This window comes from Carcharodon carcharias, chromosome 8 (genome assembly GCF_017639515.1).
Source record: "Carcharodon carcharias isolate sCarCar2 chromosome 8, sCarCar2.pri, whole genome shotgun sequence".
NCBI classification, from domain to species: Eukaryota; Metazoa; Chordata; class Chondrichthyes; order Lamniformes; family Lamnidae; genus Carcharodon; species Carcharodon carcharias.
Genome location: NC_054474.1, coordinates 54951223 through 54973319, shown reverse-complemented (window position 1 = coordinate 54973319; position 22097 = coordinate 54951223). Strand labels below are relative to the sequence as shown.

Genomic DNA, 22097 nt, shown 5'->3' with positions numbered 1-22097 from the left:
TACTTCATAGCAAATGAAATAACCACCAAAGAAAGGAGAACAGTGATCTTCTTAAGCGTATGCAGCAGTAAAACATATAACTTGATTCATAACTTGACTGCCCCGAGTGCGCCTAATTTCAAGTCATATAGCGAATTAGTGGGCCTAGTGAAAACTCACTTCCAGCCGTAGCCATCCATGTTAATGCAACACTTTAAATTTAATTCAAGTGTGCAGGACCTGGGAGAGTCCACCGCACCCTATGTAGCAAACCTCAAGTAGTTAACTGAAAACTGCGACTTCGGAGAAGTTTTAAATGATATGCTGCGGGGCTGATTAGTATGAAGCATCAAGAACGATGTCATTCAACTCCAATTGCTTGCCAAGGTTGATACTGGTTAAGTGCGCCCTAGAAATCTCCCTCACCATGGAAAGTGCTGTGAGAGAGACTCGCAGGCTTTGCAAGACATAGATAATGGTGCCGTACTTCATGTTGGGCAGGAACCTGCCGCTGAGCACGGTGCAAAAACCAGACCTGCAGAATAAAAGTGCGATTCAATGGCCACAGTGAGAAACATTAAGAAGCCTAACAGAAACACTTCCTCAGTTTCAAGAAAAAAATTGCTATAGATGTGGAGGTGACCACGGAGCAGATACCTGTAACTTCAAAGAGGCAGAAGGTCATTACTGTCATAAGAAGGGTCACGTGGTTAGGCAATGCCGGACAAAGTTGAAGCAGTCTGCAAAACAGCAAACAAACATGATGGAAGTAATAGGTACAGCAAAGGCTGAAGCTGCTGCTCCTGATATCTACTCCTTATACAATGTGACTGCTGTGAAGACTGAGCCTATTATCGTGATAGTACAAGCGAATGAGAAGCCACTGATAATGGAAGTGGATGCTGGTGCCTCAATTACTGTGGTGGGAGAGCGCATACTCAGATACCTTAATGAAGGAAGACAGCCAATAAACCTGGAGTGGACAACTACTAAATTAAGAACACATGCAGGAGAATCTATTGAAGTAAAGGGCATCGCCACTGTCCCAGTTGCTTACAAGTGACAGACAGCACAACTGCCTGTAATAACAGTGAAAGGTAAGGGATCTGGTTGTTTAGGTCAGGGTTGGCTAAAGAAGGTCAAACTCAACTGGTCTGAGATATTTCACCTAAAGTCAGATGGAATCCCAGAGCTTCTAAGGAAATATGTGAAGCTTCTCCTTATAGTGTAGGAGCCATGTTATCACATAAAATGGAAAATGGGTCAGAAAGGCACATTGGCTATGTCTTGAGAACCTTTTTCCAAGTCAAGAAGGGCTATTCTCAATTAGACAAAGAAGGATTATCAGTAGTATCCGGTGTAAAAAAGTTTCACCAGTACCTACATGGATGACACTTAAGCCATTAATGGGATTATTCAGCAAGGATAAGGTCATTCTGCGAATAGCATCAGCAAGTGTACAATGCTGGGCTCTGACATTATCTGGGTATGAGTATACCTTTATGTACCACCCTGGCCTACACATTGCAAATGCAGATACACGCAGTCATCGCCCATTACCAGATAGTATTGTAAATACTCCCAATCCCCAAGAATTAGTATTATTATTGAATTTCTCAGATTCTTCGCCCATGTGTGTGAAACAAATTAGAAATTGGATGAACAGAGGTCCAATATTGTCAAGGATGGCCAAACACGCCTGCATCTGAAGAATTGAGACCATTCTGTGTCAGGAACACTGAATTAAGCTGTCACGACAGAATTGTGTTGTGGGGGCCAAGAGTTGTCGTACCATCATGAGGTAGAGAGCCATTCTTGACAGAACTTTATAGTGTCCATCCAGGCATATCAAAGGTGAAAATGCTTGCGTGAAGCTATGTCTGGTGGCTAGGCATTGACAGTGACATTAAAAGCATGGTCAAGCACTGTCTTCAGTGTCAGCAACAGCAGAAGTTGCCTGTTACAGCTCCCCTACATCCGTGGGAGTGGCCTGGTCAACCCTGGGTTAGACTACATTCTAATTATGTAGGGCCATTCTTAGGTACCATGTTCTTGTTAATTGTCAATGCACGTTCAAAATGGATGGACGCATACAAAGCCAAATCGCCAACAAACACAACTATTGAGAAGCTATGTCACTGTTTCAGCATACATGGCCTACCTGAAATTGTTGTTTCTGATAATGGTACAGCCTTTATCAGCACAGCGTTTCAGAAAGTTATGGATCTGAATGGAATCAGACAAATTAAAACAGCTCCTTGGCATCCATTATCAAATGGTCTAGCTGAAAGGGCAGTACAAACTTTTAAGCCTGGAATGAAAAAATTAGCAGAAGGCACTCTGGAATCTTGAGTTCACCGGCTCCTCTTCTGTTATCATACAATGTCACATTTGACTATGGGTTCAACAATGTCGGAGTTATTAATGAAACATTGTCTGCAAATATGTTTATGTTTGGCGTTTCCAAATTTAGAGAAGGTAGCGCGGAACCAGAGAAAATCAGAAGTTTAACCATGACATACACAGTAAGGCTCGCACAGTGTAGGTGACAGAGCATTCGTGTGAAATTTCGGCAGCAGCCTGCTGGGCTCTGGAAGCCATTGTTTCAGAGACTGGCCCATATCTTTCCAAGAACCAGTGGAAGAGAGAATCGTCCGTAAGCTAGTAGATCACATCCGTGCAAGAGAGACGTTCCAACAACTAACTGATCAATCTGTTATTAACATTGAACCATTGACTTCTGAGGCATGCGATTGACCTAAAACAGGCATTCCAGATGTTTCAGAAGAGTTGCCAAACCCCAAACTGCCCACTTCTGGTGATGTGTCTTATAGTGCAGCTCTAGATCCTGTCGATCCTCTTCAGGAACCTCCAGTGGTAGAGCTACGATGCTCTAGCCATATAAGAAGAGCACCTCAGAGACTTGATTTATAATCACCTGAAATTCTTTATATGTTTATTTGATTGTTTAAATGTTTTTCTGTAAAGAGTAATTGTAAAAACTAAAGGGGGAGGAAACATAGTAACTGGATGTATAGTCACTCCCTCCTGCCAATTACGGGTCACGTAATATAATGTGAAGGCTCCAACCAGTGAGCTCTTAGTGTGGGCAAACTGTGGGGGTGGGGCTTTTTTCTGATGAGAGATCTGATCAAACATGAAAATGTCTCTGTTATAAAATGTAACTGTTTCTTGATGAAACCATGGAGTCTGCTCCATAGAGTCACAGATATGGAACTTAACCACCCGCCTGCTCCTCATCTAAAGTTGCTGTACTATTATATCCTATACCTTATTAACGTTTTAAATATACTTGTAGGATTAGGTTTTGATTTAAATCTCATTCAGAAGATTGCTTTCTTTATTACTTACAAGTGGTTTGTGGATTTCTATTGCAGCTAAAAATTATGAAATGGCCATGTTGGTCATTCTAAGGATGTTTTAGGACTCAACGTATCTGGGTACAACTTAATTGACTGCGATGTTTAGCCTCAGCTGGAGGATATGAGATTCATAACTGTTTGACTAAACTTTGCTCAACACACTGTGAAACAACATAGGTCCACGTTAATGATAAGTAGGACAACTGGCCAGGTGTTTTGACAGCAACTATTTCATTTAGAGATGGGGGTGGGTCTTGTCGGATCATAATTAATCATGTATAGTGCCCTAGCTGATTCGAGATCTCAAATATCCTAAGCTTTTCTTCAAAATTTTATAAAATGAGAGAGAAAAAAAACAAAAAGCTTTGATAAAGGTTATATCCCTACTCAGAGGACAAGTGGGACAATGATGCTTATTTCACTGTATAATTACTACTGAGTGGGGCCTCTTGCCAGTTCATTGGATGTAGGTTTGGAGCAGGGGAGGGGGTACTAGGAAAATTGGAAAAAATGCCTCTGGACTGGTACTCTGATGCATGCCCACATCCTTCTGTCTTTTGCCAGGCAGGTTGGTCTGAGGATCAGGAAGACAATTAAAGCCATTGGGAGACAAGAAAGAAGGATTTTATGAGTGGAATCCTTCTTTCCCAACAGGGGAGCAGTCTCCCCCTGTGCCTCCAACCCAGCAAGTTTGCGAAGACAAGAGCTCAGCAGCAGGAACTGCCTCAGTGAAACAGAGGAGCTTTGAATGTTTTGATCTTTTGCACTGAAGAGCTGCAGGTATGGCCAAAAAAAAGCTTCTTTCCAAAGCACTCCTCCTGTTATATGATTGCTAACTGCCTGGAAGACATTTCGTCTGGTCAGCACTTCACCCATTCTCAGCTGCACTTCTCCACTGCTAGTCTTCAGAGCAACACAGGAGCAACTTATGCAACTTCACTGTCCCCTCTACTGAGGACCTAGGAGCATTGGGCTTTTTCAGTAAAATATGCTCCTGCTGCAGCTCCAGCAACACCAGCTGCTTTCACCATAGCCACATGCCATCCACAGGAAGAAAGGATGGCCACAAATGTACTAGTGGAAGAAGGCAAGACACCAGAAGTCAACAGGCAGAAGACATGCACAAGCACCAGTGTCTCAAGCTCTCAGGGGAGGTCCAAGTCCTGGTTAGATGTTCTAAAGCATGCCATGGTACCTTTAAACAGAAATCCTTCCTCTGTCAAAATGACCACGTCATCCTACCCCTCCTCCCTAATTGGTTGGGAACTTGGGAGGTTGGCTTTTAATTGATTTGCTCTGGAAAAGTGCAAACAGAATGGCCTCTACTCCAGTGATCAGGTTCATAACCCAAAAATGGTCCTGACATCTGAAAAAATAAACTAGGGAATTAAGATTCCATCCAGACAATATCAAGACTTGGACGAATGCAATAAAAGACTTTTAAATCGCAAACTATATTTGGTGCCAGATTTGAATTCTCCTACACTATTTACCCATAAACAACAGGAAGCATCATTAGCCTCTTACTTTGACAGCAAATTTTGACCCAATATAAAAATAGAAGTAATGGCAATCAAAGTCCTGGGTAAATATTGCATGGTAATCAATTCAGGTGTTGTACACTACCAGGATCAATAACTCTAACCACTCTTCACACTCGAATTCTCTTCAACTGTGAAGGGTTCTCAAAATTCCCACATTTTTCATATCATCAACAAGGATATGACTTTTGGACTTTTCTGGCAGAGGACCCAACCGCTGATTTAAGTGTAGAACCCTGCAGACAGGAGGTTAAGACGAGAGGAGACAGAATACGCATTCTTCCCTTTAAAACAATCAACCCAGAGAAAGACTTCATCTTACATGAAACTAAAGCCCATCAAAATCTTGCATAAATAATTGTTACTAACTACTAAGGCAGGAAGGCAGCCATCAATGCAATTATGCAAACCTATCAATACTCCTCATATACAATGGCTTTCAGTTCAAGATTAGTTCCGGGGACAGGAAGACAATGATAAACATGATGCAAGCCCATTAAAAATAATGAGACAACAATCACCTGGGAAAGCCCACCAAAATCAGACAAAGAACTAGCCTTGATTTGGACTGAGATAAGAAATTCAAAAAAAAACGTATAATTGGGCCACCAGTTACGAAGGGGCAGTTTTTGGGCAGTGAGTAGTTTGGAGCGGTTGTAGCTGAGCCAAGCGGAGGGAGGAGATCTAGAGGTTTGCAGGCCTGCAGGCAACATCACGGTGAGGGGCACGGGTTGGCAGGCTCAATCGAAGACAGCAAGGCTGCAACTGCAGCCCTCCACGAAGATCGACCACCCACAACCGCGCCCTCCACCCAGCTGAAGAACCTTCACAGATTCTACAGACCAAGACCATATGGGGATGGCAGACCCCAGAGGACACAAAGAGCGTACCCCAAAACTGCAACCAGCTTACCTGGCTGGATTTCGAACTGTCAAGGAACCCTGGTTGATGAGCATGATTCCTGACCTCTCCTAGTTCAATTCAGTTAGGTTTTGGGGGTGGGATAAGGGTAAGGGGATTAGTAGCATGATTTTCCCTCGTTATGCCGTGTGTTCCCCTTCTTACCTAAGTGTACTTTGTAGGTCTGTATAATCTCAGTGTAATCCTAATATTATAAGTTCATTTGTGACTTCATTAAACCCAGTTTCTTTTTCTTGCACCAAAACTAGTTGTCTGCTGCACTTTGTCACAACCACCAAATAAGTCCAAGGTCTAGAACCCAGGGAGTGGGAGCGATTTGGACCATTCAGAAGTCGGAGGTGAAGCTGACACGCACCACCACCCCCTACAACTGTCAAACATTTTTAAAAGTGAAAAATACATTTAAAAAAATTATAAAGTTAAATCACACATTTCTAACATCTTGAACCTAGAATGGATACCAATGAGCACATTCACTCCCTGCCAAATCACTGGCTGAACTAAAAGGGTGTGCTACACAAGTAGCAAAGTAAAAAGCACAATCAAATGACATAGCTTAAAAAAAAGGTACTTTTGTTATCCCAAGGACCCCAATATTTGGGCTGGATGATGTAGAACCATTTCCTGTTCCAAGTAATCCTGCAATGATACAAGATATTCCTTCAGTGAAGATTCCTCTGGAAGGCAAAAAAAGAGTACTTAAGGTTACAATCAGTTTTGTTCATACAGAGGTAGAGAGAAAACTTGATTTTCTTCCCCTCTTAAAAACAGAATTCGGGAACCTATTAGGAACATAGGAAATAGGAATAGGCCATTCGGCCCCTCAAGGCTGCTCCACCATTCAACTAGATTATGGCTGATCTTCTACCTCAACGCCATTTTGCCACAGTATCCCCACACCCTTTTGATGCCATTAATATCTAAAAATCCGTCAATATCTGTCTTGAACATACTCATTGGCTAAGCCCTCAGCCCTCTGGGGCAGAGAATTCCAAAGATTCACCAAGTGAAGAAACTCCTCCCTCATCTCAGAACAAGGGGTAGTCCATTTTGGACTGAGACTGTCCCCTGGTTCTGGACAACGCCAAGCCAGGGGAAACATCCTTCTTGCATCTTCCCTGTCTTTACCTGTAAGAAATTTTTATATTTGAAGAGATCACGACCACTATCATCTAGAAGGTGAAAGGCAGCAGACACATGGGAACACCGCCATCATGAAGTTCCCCTCCAAACCACACCATCCTGACTTGGAAATATATTGCCATTCCTTCACTGATGCTGGGTCAAAATCCTGGAACTCCCTCCCTAACAGCACTGTGGGTGTACCTGCACCACATGGACTATAGCAGTTCAAGCTCACCACACCCTCTCAAGGGCAATTGGGGATGGGCAATAAATCCTGGCCTAACCAGTGACGCTCACATCCCATGAAAAGATTTTTAAAAAGCATTGATCCTTGCGGTATTCCAATACTCATAGCTTGCCAACCTGAGAATGACCCATTTATTCCTACTCTGTTTTCTGTCCGTTAACCAATTCTCAATCCATGCCAGTATATTACCCCCTATCCTAGTACTCTAATTTTGCTTACTAACCTCTTGCCTGGGATCTTATCAAAAGCCTTCTGAAAATCCGAATACACCACATCCACTGGTTCCCCTTTATCTATGCTGCTGGTTACATCCTCAAAAAACTAAAAGATTCTAACATTTTCCCTACTACTGATGTTAGGCTTACAAGTCTATAATTCCCATTCTCTCTCTCTCCTTTAAGAACTGGGGTTACATTTGCCACTTTCCATTCTGCAGGAACTGTTTCAGAATCTACAGAATTTTAGAAGATGACCATGAATGCATCCATTATCTCTACAGCCACCTCTTTCAATGCTTTGTGATGTAGATCATCAGGTCCAGGGGATTTTATTAACTTTCCATCCCATTAATTTCTACTGTACTATGTACTAATACTAATCTTTGTTCTTCATGCTCACTAGTACCTTGGTATTTTTGAGATGATTTTTATATCTTCCTCTGTGAAGAGAGACAAAGTATTTGTTTAGTTTCTGTCATTTCCTTATTCCCCATTATAAATTCTCCTGTCTCTGCCTGTAATGGACCTACATTTGTCTTTGCTAATGTTTTCCTTTTTAAGGGACCTAGAAGAACTTTTACAGTTAGTTTTTTTTTTGTTTCTCACCAGTTTATTTTCATATTTTATTTTCTCTTTACCAGTTTCTTGGTCCTCCTTTGCAAAGTTCTGAAAAGCTCCCAATCCTCAAACTTACTGCTTTTATTTTTGAATTTATGACTCTGAAAAGCTCAGGTTACATCAAATGATACCAAACAAAATGTCTGCCTCATATGGCAAGTGCTCAAAGGTAGTTAATTACCTGTTCACCAACCAACACCCCCACACCACAAGCCCAGACATCAATGAGTTTTCAAACACCTCCCCCAACATCATTCAAGGGCTAGCGACACTCTTGGTGGCAATGGGTGGAGGCGGAAGCATCTCCTTGGAGAGGAACGTCCTACAGCTCCAGCTAGAGGACGCAAGCCTGGAACTGCTGTCCTTTGCAAGGTAGCTCTGGAGTGGGCCAATACTACATGCCTGCTTTGGCTGTAGTCATGCAAGGTGATCACTGGGGTTTTGCTTGCTTTAGTGCAGCCACAAACATTGTCCTCATATTCCCACAAGCAGAAAAGGGCCCAGAATGCCAGAGTGAGTGCCTGGACCAGTCGTGGAATCCCAATGATCACCATTCTGACCCTCATGGGAGGCTCTAGAGCTGGCAGCATTACAGTATGGCTGCTTAATTACAGACAGTGATGTCCAAGTGTAGTTGCAGCTGACTCACCTCAACACTGAGCACGAAGAAGACATCAAGTGAGCATGAAGGATGGTGTTCATCTGCCCTCTAATGAACAGACTTCAATGTGAACTGCCTTGGCGGGCTCCTATCTGGAGAGGGGAGAAGCACTGATCACTCTGTTCTCTCTTTCAGGTCATCACAAGAACAAAGAGCTGCTGTCTCCAGGAGCACACATCCACCTCTTGTGAAGAGGCAACTTTTTTATTTATTTATTCGTTCTTTCACAATATTTGGCACAGCTGGCTAAGCCAGCATTTAGTGCCCCTCTCTAATTGCCCTTGAGAAGGTGCTGGTGAGCTGTCTTCTTGAAACACTGCAGCGCATGTGCTGTAGATACACCCACAGTGCTGTTAGGGAGGGGGTTTCAGGATTTTGACCCAGCGACAGTGAAGGAACAGTGATATAGTCCCAAGCGAGGATAATGTGTGGCTTGGAGGAGAAATTTCAGGTGGTGGCATTCCCATGCATCTGCTACCCTTGTCCTTCCGGGGTAGGGGCTACGGTTTTGGAAGGTGCTTTTGAAGGCGCCTTAGTGAGTTGCTGCAATGCATCTTGTAGATGGTACACACTACTGCAACTGTACATCACTGTTGGAGGAAGTGAATGTTGAAGGTGGTGGATGGTGCGCCAATCAAGTGGGCTGTTCTGTCTTGGATGATATCATTGAGCTTCTCATCTAGGCAAGTATTCTATCACACCCCGACTTATGCTTTGTAAATGGTGGACAGGCTTCGGGGAGTCAGGCAGTGAAGTTACTTGCCACAGAATTTCCAGCCTCTGACCTGCTCTTTTAGCTACAGTATTCAAATGACTGAGGTCCATCGTGATCCTCGGATGTTGATAAAGGGGGATTCAGTGATGGTAATGCTATTGAATGTCAAGAGGAGATGGTTAGATTCTCTCTTGTTGGAGATGGTCATTGCCTGGCACTTGTGTGCTACTTATCAGCCCAAGCCCAAATGCTTTCCAGGTCTTCCTGCATGTAGACACAATATCTGGGGAGTTGTGAATGGTACAAAAAACTGCTGCCATGATGTCATGTCTCTATACCTTGGTCACTGGGTATCTATCTCCGTGCTGGGACCTGGTTGCTGTGTTCTCTGCAGTCTTTTGCTGATTCCCCATCACAAGGTTGCCCTTGTGGCTGGCCAGATCCATGTGCTCACATCTCCCCTCCCGCCCCACCCCAAGTTATCCTCCTCACTGGAGGATCCTCCTCCATAATGAATAATGTTCATAGCTCTTGAACATTGCTGTTCTGACTGGAACAACCAGCTGCTTTAACAGTGCCTAGCCAATCTGCACCCCCCCCAACCCCCACCCCAACCAAACCATTAGACCCTTCTCCAGCAAGTCCCTTCCAGGAGCACGATCTCACCAAGGGGATCGTGAACCCAAATCAACAGTTGCCCAACTCCTTGCAAAGGAAATAAAAAAAGCTTTACTGCATGGCTGCAGAGTGCAGTAACAACAGCTGCTACCCAATTGCTGTCCTTTAAAAGCTGCTGAGGCTTTAACATGCATATCATTAAATGGCATTCCATTGCTTCATTAATAAGCTTAAATATATTTCAATTCATTTTGAAAAAACAAGTGGTTTATGTTTGCCATTCGTAAAATTCAGGCCTAGTGTGATGTTGGGAGCCCCACCCAATTTTATAACCCCCACCCCTTGGCTGTCCATTTCTGCAGCGTAAAATCCCAGCCCTTATATTCCGCACATTGAAAAACTGTTGGTTAACGAGGATACTACCATATAGGAGACTGTTCAATATTTTACAGATCCGAGGTTAATAATTCATTCAACTCAATTTTATACCAGAAAAAAAATCAGCACAAATGAGTCTGTCCACAGAATCTATTTTATAAAGAAGGTTTACCTGTTTAAAGCATGGACAGGTGGAGGTGGAGCCCCAGCCAACCTAGCACAGGCATAATAATCACCTATAGATTCAATGATACCAGCGAGTGTTGCACTGAACATTCCCAGTACTCCAGCTGCTGTGACCGTTGGTAAACCCCACTGACCTCCAAAAAAAAAATCAAAACAGCCTTCAGCAGAGCATTGAAGAGTATTGTTACTTTTAACAAAAACACTGCATTCTTTATTAAATGTTGCTTTCCATGTTACTGGCAATTCAAAGAATGTATAAATATGTTTAACTTTGACAACATTAATATCCAAATGAGAATCAACAGCTCATGTTTAATCGTACACCATTATTTTAACCTTTGCTATAAAAACACAAAACGGCTCAAAATCTGCAGCCCATTTTACACCACATACAATTTGGACTTTGATGAAATATAAAATAAAACATGCCGCCAACTTTTCTATAGGCCTGAGGTGTGGACCAATTTCATCTCAAAGATCACTGTTTTAAAGAAAGTAACTCAACTTACCCATGCATATACTTTTTTACATTTACATTATATCATATTTTACATAAACCATTCTATTTCCTTAGCACTTACATGGGTATGGCATGCGAAACCAGGGTGCTGTTAACATTATTTCACCTCTGGCATCTGTTCGGGCTTTGAATCCATACAGATCAGGACTTTTTGGAAATACATCAGTGAGAGTTAAAAGATAGCAGACTAGCCAGACAACCATAATAGCCATTATAATCTAGAAAAGAAAGCAGAGTTGATTATTGCTGGTGAAAGTTCTTATTCTGGATAATCTTATACCAAGACACAATTTTGTTTATAGATTCACCAGAGTGCATTGTAAACCAATTAAATGGAATACTCCAAAATTGTCAAGTCTCATACTTATTTATTTCATTTATTCTTAATTAAAAAGAAATCCATTTTGATTTCTGCAGCTCCTCGTGCTGAAGGTTTTGTGATCTGTCTCCCTTTTCAATAAACCTCAACAAATTTCCTTGCTGTTAACTGTATTTAATAGTCCAGTGTAAAGCATTTTATCCATTTTCTCAAATCTAAATTGATACTAAAATTTTTATCATGAAAGAAACCGTCAGTGACTTGGAAACAAAAATAAAGGTTTTTGTGCTCAAGCTAAATATTTTAGTCCTGGGCACAACAGAAAATTCATTGTATTCAGTTTGATGGAATCAATGGACCAGAATTTACTATAGCTGGCAAACAAATTACACTGTTACTTAGACTTGCCTTTGGCCTTTTAATTTCCATAAGATTTTGCGCCGGAAGCGAGAGAGGTTGAAATAGCACAGAGCCCTCAACAAGGGGTCTGGGACCTGTGTGAACAGGATAAGCAACTATGCATCTCCTCAAAGCAGATTGAAATATTGTTGAAAGAACAGCAGAGAGTCTGAACTAGGAAGTTTAAGTTTGACTTCATTATTTCATTTTCTGTATTTGATCTGATAGAACAGAGGGGGAAAGAAAAATTGGACTGAGAGAAAGGAGAGAACAGAAAAAGTAAAACAAAAATGTGTGCTTCTTTAAACTTCAACCACTATTAGAAGTAGAAGGGATGAAATTCTACATTTGTAACAGTTAATTTATAGGGCCAGAGAGGTTGTTTATGCAGTTAAGCCTTAAGTACCCTTTGCTTAAGACTGAAAAAGTCACAACTTTCTGTAGCGAGTTTAGTTCACAACTCCCATGCAAGTACAGGAACTTCATGAATTTGAAAGGATCGTCAGGAATCTAGATGCCATTTTTTGTTGAAACTATTAGGGGAGTGACTGATGCTGGACAACAACTTTAGGAACTTTTTTTGAACCACATATCTGCTCTCACCTGAAGTCGCCATGCAATTTGCCCCTAATTACAGACGCTCACCGTTAGCTTCACTTGAATGATAAATTACAACATTTCAAAATAATTTACGTGAACCTCCAATTTAGGAATTGGTTTAATATACCTTAATCCCAAATTAATGGACAAACTGAAAGGATATTTCAGTCTGAGTAATGCAGGTGAATTGGGCCTAGCCTATAGCAATGACAAGTTCGATGTGTCAGAACATTATTTTAATTTTTAAATGTGGACTGGGACCATATCCGTGTCCTGACCCTGATGCTTTAAGGTCCACCTGCTATCCATCAATTAAGGATGGCGCTAGACCAATGGAGAACTAGAGATTCTAGGCGACTACGAAAGACGGTGGTGCTGTCTGTGAAGGTTGGGAGGCAAAGACGGTGCTTCAAAATGGAAATATCCTCAAAGACTCTAAATTCTTAAAAATAAACAATGGTCACAACTACTATACCGTCATTCTGGAGGGAGTGGTCATTTTTAAAAATTCATTTACAGGAAGAGGGCATCACTGGCTAGGCCGCCATTCATTGCCCATCTCAAATTGCTCTCGAGAAGGCAGTGGTGGACTGCCCTCTTCAACTGCTACAGTCCACGTGGTGTGGGTACACCCACAGTGCTGTGAGGGAAGGAGTTCCAGAATTTTGACCCAGCGACAGTGAAGGAACACTGATAAATTTCCAAGCCAGGATGGTGAGTGACTTGGAGGAGAACTCGCAAGTGGTGTTCCCATGTATCGCCTGCCCTTATCCTTCTGGATGGTAGTGATTGTGGGTTTGGAAGGTGCTGTCTAAAAAAGGTTGGGACAATAAGGGACTTTTTTCAGAGCCAACATAAAACTGACTGACCGCCGAGTTGGGAGCATGGCAGTAACTTGGAGGCGGCTTCCTAGCAGCAGGCTGAAGGGCAATTGGTGCCATCTCTCACTAGCCCAATGTATGAGCCATTAGTATGAAAGGCCACAACTGTAGTTAAAAGCATTCCTGTGGAGGGGATTCCCCTCCATGTTGATGGCCCAATCTACAGTGCACCTTTTTAATTCTAAAACTTTTCAGTAGGCTTCTGAGATTCTGTTTTGAGGCATCCTCGTGCTCGTCTTTCTGCCTTAGCAGCAGCCACTTCCCCCAGTGAGGCTGCTGGCACCCAGCATTGCAGATATTGGGTTTGCCGCTTTGAGAACTCATCTGCCATCCTTAACTGGATGGCGATCTCAAGAGGCAGCCAATTAGCAGCTCATTTCAAGTAAAGTTGTACCAGTGGGCATCTCGATGACAAGTGCAGGCTTGGGGCCTGCATATGGTACTGGAGGCAGGTTTCCAATGTCCATGGGAAAATTAAACTCCTAGGGCAGAATTTTCTGCCTGTCGGGCAAGCAGGCCCGACCCAATCTCTGGTGGGAGGGGAGCTGATCCCAGCCGGAGAAGCGGGCCGCACCGCTATTTTACGTGGGCAGGCCAATTAAGGCCCCCCAGCGTGATGTCTGGCGGGAAGCGCTATGTGCTTCCTGTGTGGGCAGGGGGATTCCCCAAAAGCGAGATTGCGCTCTTTCACGCATGCACACAAAAAAGCACACATCTCCCTGAGGCTAAGTGCTGCCACTTTGAAAACATTAAAAATAGAAGAAAAAAGATTCCCTGACATGTCCCCCTCATGTGACAATGTCACATGAGATGGGACATGTTCATAATTACACTATAACTTTATTAAACTTTTTAAAACCCTGCATGAAACCTCATCCCACCGGTGGATGAGGTTTCATGTTTTTTCTATTTGCCGCCAGGGCTCCTGGCCTTCCTGCCAACCTTAAGGTTGGACTGGCAGGTCCTTTAATTGTTTAAATGATCTGGACGATGGCCTCAATTGGCCATTGATTGGTTGGCGGGCCCGCAGCTGATTTTGCTGCACCCCCACATTCCTGAAAAGTTAAATGGGACGGGATGACATCGGGGCTTCTGCCCAATGTCATCCCGTGTCATTTTACGCGTCGGTGAGCGGGCCTGCCCCCTGCTCGCTGACGGCAAGATTCTGCCCCTACTCTGTTTTAGTACAGGCGAGCAAAAACAGCCAATTGGAGTACAGGTGCTAGTATGAAACTTGAGGGAAAACAATCAGACGAGAAACTGAGGGAGCTAGTCTGCTATCCAAGATGTAGAATGGTTGATTGGACTAGCACAAAGAAACACAGGTAGAGCCTGGGGCTAAAGAAAGTGGAGGTGGAATCAATGAACACTCTGGTATGCAGATGTGACTTTTATCCTCACTTTACATTTGATACAAAAAGGCAGCCAGCTAACAAAAGGCCAGGGGGAGAAACAAAAAGAGCATGCCAAGGTTAAAACAAATATTGGTAAGGTTTCTCAGCTACATCTAACCATGAAGAAATGATAAAGGGGGAAAATAGAATTTTTGGAATGACTGGAAGAGGAGATGGGCATACTTGGTTTACTGAATGTTCTACATTTTCTTCTTCAGTGGCAGAGTAGGTGAGTAAATAGAATGGAAATTAGAGAATAAGGGCATAAAACAAGAGAAGTGGAAAACATTATTTTGAATGAGGTAGGGGCACATTGCCAAAAACTTAAAATGAACAAGGAAATGTGTATAAATGATTTAAGTTTCATTACCATTTAAAGCTTCAAGTTGCATTGCTTGGATTTGCCCTTAGTGTGTGGATTATATAAATAAATACATAACTTGGTAGGAAATCCAATTAGAAGCATTTATTATACACACAATTCCACTTAATACTATTCAACTCCCAAAATAATGGGTAAGTAAACTCAGGTTAGGGGAATATCTAATTAGTTTCTGCACCCTCGATCAAAATCAATTGATGCATATTCATTAATGTCTTGAACAGCAGGCCATGTGGTAGATTATCAAAACCCGCATAGATGACTTTGTGACTTCTGCATGGCAGATATATGTTCACCTATACCTATAACGTGACCTTCATTCTTTGATTAAAGAGCATTCGCTATTCATTGTAGTCATTTATACATAGTTCTTGGTGAACACCTGGCACCCTGGGCTCTTGTCCATTATTCTTATCTAAGCAATCCTGGCGGGTAGAGCAAAGTAAGATGTGGAGAAAATCTCTGAGGTCTGAGGGGAGGTGAGAAAGCATCCAAACCTGATTCATAATCATGGTTGAAATGTTTGTATGTATGCACATGCAAAGAAGGAATCAGCCTTGGATGTTATATTTCCTATAGTAAAATGATTTTCTGATATTTGCTGCTTGAGCATGAACAATGGGCAATTTGATGAGCTGCTGAAGAACAGCTAATGCTTATGGACTTATCTGAGCACATGTCAAAGCTTGAGGAGTCAGAGCGTTGAAGAGAGATAGTGGTATACTAGTGAGTTCTGCAGTATGCAAAATCTAGTATAAAGTACAACTTCCAACCTTGGCAAGCATATAAAACAGGTGACAATGGATCAGCTAGCACTTATACACTCCAGCACATTTCTTTCAAAAGTCAACTGAAAGGAAACTTAAATGGGTATTTTAAGCAGACAGCTAGTCAGCCTCTTGCAGCTTTGAAATACCGAAGTTAAAATGTCTTCCCATAGGATCAAACCAATGTAAATTAACACCTGGAACTGTTATACTGGTATCAAGGAGTTGACTTTAGAAAGAAACGTACTGGGGTGTATAAGTGCCATCTGATCCACTGTCACCTGTGGTATACCCTTGCCAAGATTAAAAGTTCTGTTCTATATTAGATGTTATATATATTATTTCTTAACTACCGCAGAACTCACTAGCATAGCACCAACTCTCTTCAACACTGACTCGAGGCTTTAACATGTGCTCAGATAATTCAGTAAGCATTAGTTGTTCTTCAGTAACACAGCAACTGAAACAGCTCAATTATACAGACATTTGATTTTCCATATGACACGTGGAATACATCTTGAATAATGTGCCTCTTAAGATTTTGTTTCAAGTCTGACAATAAACAACCAGTTGTTAAATTTCAGCCCAAATGCCTTTGTTAGCATAGATGTAATTAATCATATCCGTTTTTGGAAAGCCAATTTGAGACTTACTTACATAGTGCAAATTGCCTGTAAAGTAAAAGGCTTTAAAATTGATTCTGGGTCCATCCAGAGTAGTTAATAATCTAAATATTGCATTTGAGCAATTGAACAGTTTTTTAAAATCTATATCTAAAAGATCCAATTATCCTTTTTTTTAAAGATGTTCAGCTTGTGGCAAACTCAAATTTATACATTCCAACACTGGAAAAGAATTCAAGATGCTTCTTTATAGAATTTATTCAGAAAGGCTAGTTTTCACATGTATGTCAACCTCACTCTCAACTCTTCCATTGTTTCTTCCATTATCCAAATTCTTATCCAATACCCAGTGCTAGATGAGCAGAGATTTTCTTCAATTAAATGTGAAGCCATTGTTTTTGAGCCCGACTCCAACTCTGTTCCCCAGAGGGGATGGACCCCTCTCCCCAGCAAAAGTCTAAGATTAAGCCAATAACCAGCTCACAACCTTGGTGTCACATTCAACCTCAAGGTGCATTTCTGACCTCTTATTCGTCAGAAAACCACCTATTTCCACTTCTGTAAAATCATGCTACTTCTCCCCTCTCCCTCATCTGCTGCTAACCCTCATTCATGCCTCTTATCTCTAGGCTTGATATTCCAATGCACTCCTGGCAGGTCTCTTACATTCTACCCTCTAAATTTTTGAGATCATCCAAAACTCTGCTGCCCATGTCTTAACTGGCAACAAGTCCCGTTCCCCCATCACACTTGCCCTTGTTGAGGTACATAGACTCTCAGTAAAACATTATCTAATTTTAAATTCCACATCCTTGTTTGCAAATCCCTCCATTGCCTTGCCCCTTCCTATCTCAGTAATCTCCGCCAGTCCCACAACCCTCCAAGATAGCTGCACTCAATTATGGGCTTTTGTGCATCCCTGATTTTAATTGCTTCACAATTGGGGGCCATGCTTCCATTTGCCTAGACCACGAGCACTAGAGTATGTTTTTTATACATTTCAGCCTCTTTACCTTGCTTTGTTACTCATTAAACCCAACTCTTTGACTAAGCTTTTGGTTAGCTCATATCTCTTTATGTGGCTCGGTGTCATACTTGTTTCCGAATGCTCCCGTGAAGCACCTTGGGGGGTTTCATTACATTAAAGGTGTAATATAAGCTGTTGATGAGGATTTTGGAGCAGAGTGACAGAAGGAAAAGTTGGAATTGGATGAAGGGTTACTCTTGGGTTAGTATCATTTTTACCGGAAACATTTTGAATATTTGTATCTTCACTGTTGTGCATCCTCTTCCACGCTTAAAGCCAGGCATTAAAAAATTCACATTGCGCAGGTACTGAGCAAACAGTACGATCAAAACAATTGTTCTAAGAAAGGAGAAGAAAAAAGTATATTTTTATAAATACTGAAGTGATGTGTAAACATTATTCTATTCTTTGCCTGATGTGCTACTGAAGAGCAAGTGTTATTTTGTGCTGCAATATATGACCAGCATGATAATATGACCAGCATTCAAACCCATTTACTTTAAAATGCACTTCAATCTAACTTGTGCATAAGCTTCTGCATTGGAGGGATGTTAATTAGTAATATAATTGCTGTTTTTACTGCAAATAATCTGTCATTGTACATTCACCTTTTGAAGTGAAAAATGAATTGCATATTTTAGCATATTAAAGAAATGTGAAGGAGGGCACATCTGCATCTCTGCAGGACCTACAAATTTTAAATTGTTGTTGGCATGGAGAATATCCTGGTGCCACTTCCAACAGCTCCTCCATCCGGCATTGAGGAAATAGGTTTGCTGTATGGTAACATTTGAGGCTGGGGTGAACAAAAAAGCTGCTCAGACTCTACAATTAATTGTAAAGGCATCACAGAGTTTTCTAATTCTTTCAGAATATGAATTAATATATTGGCTTCATCAGATACATTATCTTGTACTTTATTGATGAGTCCTGCATGAATATGAGTCAAGGTCAGAACTATGGTGTCAGGGGAGGTAGTGGCATAGTGGTATTGTCACTGGACTAGTAATCCAGAGAGCTAGGGAAATGCTCTGCAGATGGTGGAATTTGAATTCAATAAAAATCTAGAATTAAGTCTAAAGATGACCATGAAACCACTGTCATGAAGACCCATCTGGTTCACCAATGCCCTTTAGGGAAGGGAATCTGCCAGCCTTACCTGGTCTGGCCTACAAGTGACTTTAGACACAGCAAAGTGCTTGACTCTTAACTGCCCTCAAGCCATTGAGTTGTATAAAACTGCTAAAAACCCTAAAAAGAACCGGACAGGCCTCCTGGGAGTCCTCAACATTGACTCCCAATCCCATGAAGTCTCATGGCATCAGGTCAAACAAGAAAGCCACATTACCATGTACTGCCACCTGCAGCTGATGAATCAGTGCTCCTCCATGATGAACAACACTTGGAAGAAGCACTGAGGGTGGCAAGGGTGCAGATTGTACTCCGGGTGGGGGACTTCAATGTTCATCACCAAGAGTGGCTCAGTAGCACCACTACAGACCAAGCTGGCCGAGTCCTAAAGAACATAGCTGCAAGACTGGGTCTGCAGCAGGTAGTGAGAGAACCAAGAAGGAAAAACATACTTGACCTCATCCTCACCAACCTGCCTGCTGCAGATGCATCTGTTCATGCATTTTCACATTGATGATACCCTCCACTGTACTGAATGGAACAACCACCGTACTAAGTGGGATTAATTTTGAACAGAACTAGCAACTTAAGACTGGGTACATGAGGTGCCAAGGGCCATCAGCAGCAGCAGAATTGTAGTCAACCACAATCTGTAATAACCTGGCATACCCCCCACTCTACCATTATCACAAGCCAGGGGGTCAACCCTAATTCAATGAAAAGTGCAGGGAAGCTTGCCAGGAACAGCACCAGGCATACCTAAAAATGAGGTATCAAACTGGTTAAGCTACAACTCAGGGCTACTTGCATGCCAGCCAGTGTAAGCAGCAAGTGATATACAGAACTAAGCAATTCCACAGTCAACAAATCAGATCTAAGCTCTGCACCCCTGCCACATCCAATCTTGAATGGTGGTGGACAATTAAAAAACTCACTGGAGAAGGCGCCTCCACAAATATCTCCATCCTCAGTGATTAAGCAGCCCAGTACATCAGTGCAAAAGATAAGGCTGAAGCACTTGCAACAATCTTCAGCCAGAAACGCCAAATGGATGATACATCACAGCCTCCTCCAGAGGTCTCCAGCATCACAGATGCCAGTCTTTAGCCAATTCGATTCACTCCATGATATCAATAAACAGCTGAATGCAGTGGATACTAAAAAGGCTATGGGCCCCAAAAATATTCCAGCAGCAGTATTGAACAATTCTGTTCCAGAACTTGCCATACTCCTAGCCAAGCTGCTCCAGTACAGCTACAACACTGGCATCTACACTGGAAAACTGCCCAGGTAGAACATGTACACAAAAAACAAGACAAATCCCACCTGACCAATTACCACCCCATCAGTCTACTCTCCATCATCAGTAAAGTAATAGAAGAGGTTATCAACAGTGCTATCAAACGGCACTTGCTTAGCAATAACCTGCTCACTGATGCTCAGTTTGTGTTCCACCAGGGCCACTCAGCTCCTGACCCTATTACAGCCTTGATTCAAACATGGACAAAAGGAGCTGAACTTGAGGGGAGATGACAGTGACTGTGCTTGACATCAAAGCAGCATTTGACTATGGCATGAAGGAGCCCTAGCAAAACTGGAGTCAATGGGAATAAGGGGGAAAACTCTCCATTGGTTGAGATCATACCTAGCACAAAGGAAGGTGGTTGTGGTTGTTGCAAGTCAATCATCTCATTTCCAGGACATCACTGCAGGAATTCCTCAGAGTAGTGTCCTTGGTCCAACCATCTTCAGCTGCTTCATCAATGACCTTCCTTCCATCATAAGGACAGAAGTGGGGATGTGCGCTGACGATTGTACAATGTCCAGCACTATTCACTCCTCAGATACTGAAGCCATCCATGTCCAAATGCAGCAAGACCTGGAGAATATCCAGGCTTGTGCTGACAACTGGCAAGTAACATTTGCACCACACAAGTGCCAGGCAATAAGCAGCACCAAGAGAGAATCTAACCATCACCCCCTTGACATTTAATGACATTACTGTCACTGAATCCCCCACTACCAACATCTTGGGTGTTACCATTGGCCAGAAACTGAACTGGACTAGCCATATAAATACTGTGGCTACAAGAGCAGGACAGGGGCTAGGAATCCTGCAGCTAGTAACTCACCTCCTGACTCCCCAAAGCTTGACCACCATCTACAAGGCACAAGTCAGGAGTGTGATGGATTACTCCCCACTTGTCTGGATGAGTACAGCTCCAACAACACTCAGGAAGCTGGACACCATCCAGGACAAAGTAGCCCACTTGACTGGCACCCCACCCACAAATATTCACTCCCTCCACCACTTACACAGAGTGGCAGCAGTGTGTACCATCTACAAGATGCACTACAGGAACTCACCAAGCCTCCTTAGACAGCACCTTCCAAACCCACAACACCACCATCTAGAAGGACAAGGACAACAGATAGATAGGAACACCACCACCTGGAAGGTGCCTTCCAAGCCACTCACCATCCTGACTTGGAAATGTATGACTGGCACTGGGTCAAAATCCTAACAGAACTATGGATATATCTACACCACAAGGACTGCAGTGGTTCAAACAGTTCACCACCACCTTCTCAAGGGCAATTAGGGATGGGCAATAAATACTGACATAGCCAACGACACCCACATCCCATGAGCGAGTAAAAAAACACTCAGCTGAAAACACTGTCAGGTTCACAAACAGCCAACATCAATCAGCATCTTTGTTTGGAAAAACTGGCATGGAAGAAAGGTAACAAATAAAGGTTGGCTGCAAAATTGGGTTCCTCTGCAGTTCTTTTGTATAAGTGCTCAATAAAGTAAGGGATGGTAATGACATGTTTTCTGTTATGCAGTCAGTGCTGACAATTCATGGAATGGTCATATGCAGTTTAGAGCCATACTATCATGTTTTAATTAACTTTTGGAGTTGAATCACTTTCTGTGCCAGTATGACATTGCATTTCATAACCTCTGGTGATGACATTAGCCAACTTGAGTGCTAATCAGTGAAATTTCAAGATAGGTTCAGGATATGGATCTTTATCTCCCTGGTACAGCGGCTGTAATGTCTATGGTTGCAATTTTACTGGTGGGTTCGAAAGCAGGGTGCTTGTAAAATTCAGTACCTGGCCTGCCCATCACCTACGCACTTTCCATTTTACAGGGAGAGCTAAAGGTGGTGGAGACACCTGTGACCCACCAACCCTTGAATCTATTGAGGCCCTCAAGGGGCCAATTAATAGCCACTTAAGGACCTCATCCACACTCAAGCTATATTCCCATTGATGGCACTCTCCTACTATCACTCCTTCAACCCTCTCCCACCAACTTCCCACCCCAATAGGACCCATCAGGCAGGCCCTGCTGAAACCCTAAGCTTATCTTCAGCCCAGTATCCCTTCTTCAGGTTCTACCTGTAGTGGACATCACTTGAACATGGCACCGCTGGCACTACAGAGCTGCAGGC

The 22097-nt window shown here is 42.5% G+C and overlaps 1 protein-coding gene across 1 annotated transcript in view; it reads right to left on the bottom strand.

The window, feature by feature from the left end:
- The window catches only part of slc23a1 (solute carrier family 23 member 1), a 129070-nt gene that overhangs the window by 21719 nt on the left and 85254 nt on the right, over positions 1–22097 (bottom strand). Inside the window, exons 8-11 of the mRNA XM_041194382.1 lie at positions 17721–17841; positions 11172–11328; positions 10577–10724; positions 6396–6501 (exon numbers count right to left, since the gene is read on the bottom strand). Coding sequence (XP_041050316.1) covers positions 6396–6501; positions 10577–10724; positions 11172–11328; positions 17721–17841 — 532 coding nt within the window. The remainder of the gene's footprint in view (positions 1–6395; positions 6502–10576; positions 10725–11171; positions 11329–17720; positions 17842–22097) is intronic.